This window comes from Ostrea edulis, chromosome 7 (genome assembly GCF_947568905.1).
Source record: "Ostrea edulis chromosome 7, xbOstEdul1.1, whole genome shotgun sequence".
Taxonomy (NCBI): domain Eukaryota; kingdom Metazoa; phylum Mollusca; class Bivalvia; order Ostreida; family Ostreidae; genus Ostrea; species Ostrea edulis.
In genome coordinates, this window is record NC_079170.1 from 56,761,888 (window position 1) to 56,766,887 (window position 5,000).

The following is a 5,000-nucleotide window of genomic DNA, read 5'->3' on the forward strand; positions in this document are numbered from 1 at the left end:
CAGTATTGAGTATCGAATATTAGGCCTACCTGTTGACAGTTCTCTCTTTCGACCTGAGAGTCACATGTTTCTTTATTTTAATTTGTTTTTAAGCTGAAACTCATTAGACTTTATTTAGAGTTCTTCATGAATTTTTCAGAGTTATTTTTTTGCCAAGTCCACTGTACTGATTGAAAATATAAGCAAAGAAAGATATTGCTAAATTTTACTGTCGTTTTCTCACATCCAATGTAAACAAGATGTTCAGGACCATGACGAGTATCTCGCCTAGCGGGAAACAGTGAAACACAATTTACTGCAATCACCTATTGGTGTACCCATTACCTATTCTTAATCAGGGTAAATGTACTTTAAATTTCTTGCAATTTAAAGAATGTGCTAAGAAGTCTCTAGAAAGCTTCAAAATGTGTCATTAGAGAAAGGGTTAATGAAAAGATGGAACATTTTAGATTACATTTGAAGAATAAAGTGATGCTTTGCAATATAGAGTACCCTAACTACCTATGTGCAGATGTAATTAAAGTGTGCAATTTTTTATTGGCATATTGCTCATTAAAATTGTGGTTGACAAATAATCATGGGAGATTTTGACTTTGTTACTTGGAATTTGTAAACTTTACATACCTAAGTGAAAAGATGAGGCATAATTGATTATCAGAAGGAAATTAACGGAAATTGAGATTTTGATTTGAATGTCATAATGATCAAGTTAATCAAAATTCTCTTTCTGTAAGAAAATAATTAAGGACATCAGAGAAACAGCATAAAAATATCGGCAACATTGCAACAAGAAACAACAGACTGTCTCAAACAGTGTAGAGAATCTCCGTGTACTGTTATCACAGTTAGGCAATTCAAGTGCCTCAGATTCCAGTAGGCTTCCAGTAGGATTTCCATTAATGTATGGGAGTGGATTCAATTTCATTAAAACATATACTCAAAACTGTCACAGAAATGTTTCAAATGAAATATCAAAAGTATTGAACTTTACTTTGGATTTTGAATAACTTGCAACAAAAAACTAGAGTTTGAAAGATGCACTTGTAATTTAGATCATGTGATACTCAGGTGACTGTTATAAAAGGCTCATGAGCCTGTTGTGTATGATGAATTCATAGTTCTTAATAAAGGCATAATGTTTTTATTTTGTTTTGTGACAGGTGGAGTATGCCAGGCGGGACAATGTGGAGAAGGGCCTGAAGCTGTTCTCTCAGCTAATCAGCAACAAGACATTTTTGCTGATATTTGTAAGGACTTTGGAGGGGCACAAGCAATTCAAAATGAGAGACAGAGTCAATGTAGCTTCTCTTCTTTCAGTAGCCCTGCAGACAAAAATGGAATATGCTACAGAGTGAGTGAATCATATTGAAGATGACAAAATAGTTTATTGTGAACCCTAAACTATAATCTTTTGGGGATTGAAAAACTTGTCTGGGTCATAATTTTGTAGAAATTTATAAGATATTAACACCATTCGTGTGTGTGATTATACTTAGACGACTGTTTTAGGACCATGGACCTCTTTTTTATGCCATGCCCCCCCCCCCCTTCCCCCGAAAAAAATTAGGGGAACATATGGTCTCTGTCGTGTCTGTCCGTCCTGACTCATATCTTCTAAACCATTCATCAGATATGATTGAACACAAATATTCCTTAAGACAAGGGCTTTTGGACCAAAGTCTCTCAAGGTCATTTTGGAAGGGTCAGAGTCACTCAGAACATATAAAAATTCCTTATTTCAACAGTTTTTGAACATGTATTGATCATATATCACGCAAATAAGTAGTAGGTAAATGACTTTTGGATGATGGTCACTCAAACGAAGTCATATTTGAAAGGTCAAGGTCACTTAAAACGTATTCCTTTAATCATTTTAACAATATTTCAACAGTTATTGATCATTGTGTAATTGACTTTTGGACAAAGGTCACTCAAGGTTATTTTTAGGTTACTCGAGTAAACTTGGTTGACCTATTGCAAATGGTCTGTGTCCATGCGTTATCTGTTGTATGATAAGGTAACTCATTATACTAAAATTTTATTCAATGGCTCATTAAAACATCTCTTATGAAGTATGATTTCACCATCGAAAAAGTGATACAAACTCTCAATTATTTTATATGATTTTTTTTATTTTCCCCAGAATGATAAAAAGGATGTTTTGTAAATAAGATACTCTAGAGTCCAAATTTCGCTGTGATTTGATGCATGATATGAATATGTAAGAAAACACGTCTAAACAACTCTGATAGACAATCTAATTTTTTAATTATAAAAATATTTATGAAAATTGCAAATGTTATTTCCTAATATTTTTAGCTCACCTGAGTGAAAGCTCAAGTGAGCTTTTCTGATCGCCTGTTGTCCGTCGTCTGTCCGGACGTCTGTAAACTTTTTACATTTTAGACTTCTTCTCCAGAACCACTGGGCCAATTATAACCAAACTTGGCCAAAAGCATCCTTGGGTGAAGGGCTTTCAAGTTTGTTCAAATGAAGGGCCATGCTCCTTCAAAGGGGAGATAATCACAAAAATGCAAAATTAGGGTGGGATCATTTAAAAATCTTATCAAGAACCACTGGGCCTGAAGAGCTGAAATTTACATGAAAGCTTCCTGACATAGTGCAAATTCAAGTTTGTTAAAATCATGATCCCCAGAAGTAAGATGAGACGACAATAGGGGATCAAAGTTTTACATACAAATATATAGGGAAAATCTTTAAAAATATTCTTCTCAAAAACTACTAGACCAGGAACGTGGAAATGTACATGAGAGCTTTCTGACATAGTGCAGATTCAAGTTTGTTAAAATCATGATCCCCAGAAGTAAGATGAGACGACAATAGGGGATCAAAGTTTTACATACAAATATATAGGGAAAATCTTCTTCTCAACAACAACTGAGCCAGAAAAGCTGAAATTTACATGAATGATTCCTGGCATAGTGCAGATTCAAGTTTGTTAAACTCATGACCCCTGGGATTAGGATGGGGCCACAAAGTTTTACTTAACTAATAAATAGAAAAAATCTTTATTAATTTTCTCCTTAAGAACCATTGGGCTAAAGAAGTTTACATTTGCACAAAAGCTTCCCGACATGGTGCAGATTGAAGTTTGTAAAAATCATGGTCCCTGGGGGATTAATATTTTACATACAAATATATAGGGAAAATCATTACTCGAGTAACCGATAAGGCTTTTTGGCCTCTTGTTCTCTTACGTATAGGTTAATGTCTGAGTACCTTTCCATTCCTTAAAAGGAATGGAGCTGAAGCCTCAAAGGGGCTGAGGTCCATCGCTTTTAAGGAATGAAGAGGAACAAGGACATTGACCGAATCAAAATCCACCCCCAGTTTAAATCTAACTATAATTGTAACTCATATTAGGAAATTCTTTCAATAAATCATACTATAAAAATGCTATTAGATATCAGAATTATATATAATACTAGGATAGAGTTTTTTCATATAAGATATCTATTGTTTAATTTTTCCTAAGTTGCTGTCATCCTCAGTGGCTCAGAGGATAAAGCTTCTGCCTTTCATGTGAAAGGTCTTGTGTTCGATTCTCATCTGTGCCTTTAGGTTTTAATATGAAAATTACTCTTTCCATTTTGTTAAAATAGTGACAGGGGGATTAGGGGGGAAATGATTATTAAAAATTCACATTTAACTCGACAGAACACGAATAAATACTGAAACTCTCCATTCCTGAGAAATAATGAGCGCTATTACAATAGAATAATGTCACAGGTGGATTTTAACTGAGCTGAAAACTCACAAGTAAGCTTTTCTGATCTGCCCATCCATCCATTTGTCAGCGGTCCGTAAAATATGCATTGATGAACCATATTTAACCAATCTTAGCTTAAAACATTCTTGGGTGAAGGGAGTTTAGGTTTTCAGGGCTCGAAATTAGCGAGAACTACTCGCAAAATGCGAGTACATTTGAAAAATAGCGAGTAAAAATAGTGGACACTCGAAAAATCTTAGCGAGTGGTGATCTACTAACTATGATCGTATCATGTCCGTTTTATACGGTGATGCGCTATTCGCTTTTCTTAAACTTGCACTCTGGATCATACAAACGCTTACATGAACAACCGATTTCAACAACCGTTTCTATCCGGATTTTTCTTTTATGATGTTTTAAAGAACCTAGGAGTCAAACAAATGCTTTAGAGGTAGGGCATTGCATTATGATGAAAAATATAGACATGTGCCATGAGACCTGTTCACCTTTAGGGGTGATTAAATTTAATTCCAAGTATGAGGTTTATGTTATTCATTTATCTAAAAAAAAAAAAAAAATCTGAGTCTTCCGGTATTCATTTTTATGCCCCCCTTTGAAAAAGAGGGGGCATATTGTTTTGCAACCGTCGGTCTGTAGACCACATGTTGTCTGCTCAATATCTTGAGAACCATTCACTTGATGATAATGATATTTCATATGTGGGTTGGTTATGAGTGGAAGATGACCCCTATTGTTTTTCAGGTCAAAAGGTCAAGGGTCAATCTACTCTGGACATAGGAATATAATGTCCGCTCAATATCTCGAGAACCCTTTGCTTGAAAGACATCAAACTTGGCACACTGGTACATCCTAAGGAGTAAATGACCCCTATTGATTTTGAGGTCATATGGTCAAGGGTCAAACTGGACATAGGAATATACTGTCTGTTCAATATCTTGAGAACCCTTTGCTTGACAGACATCAAACTTAGTACACTAGTACGTCTTTAGGAGAAGATGAACCCTATTGATTTTGAGGTCACATTGTCAAAGATCAAGGGTCAAACTGGACATAGGAATATAATGTCTACTCAATATCTTGAGAACCCTTTTCTTGACAGACATCAAACTTAGTACACTGGTAGATCTGCAGGAGAAGATGACTCTTATTAATTTTGAGGTCACATGGTCGGAGGTCAAGGGTCAAACTAGACATGGGAATATACTGTCTGCTCAGTATCTTGAGAACCCTCTTCTTGACAGACATCAAA

At 35.3% G+C, this 5,000-nt stretch overlaps 1 protein-coding gene across 7 annotated transcripts in view; it reads left to right on the top strand.

Annotated features, from left to right (window-relative positions):
- LOC125653306 (plexin-A2-like) overlaps positions 1-5,000 on the top strand; it is a 157,341-nt gene that overhangs the window by 108,578 nt on the left and 43,763 nt on the right. For all 7 annotated transcript variants that reach the window (XM_048882707.2, XM_048882710.2, XM_048882711.2 and 4 more), the window contains one exon: positions 1,161-1,351. In XM_048882707.2, the coding sequence (XP_048738664.2) occupies positions 1,161-1,351 (191 nt within the window). The remainder of the gene's footprint in view (positions 1-1,160; positions 1,352-5,000) is intronic.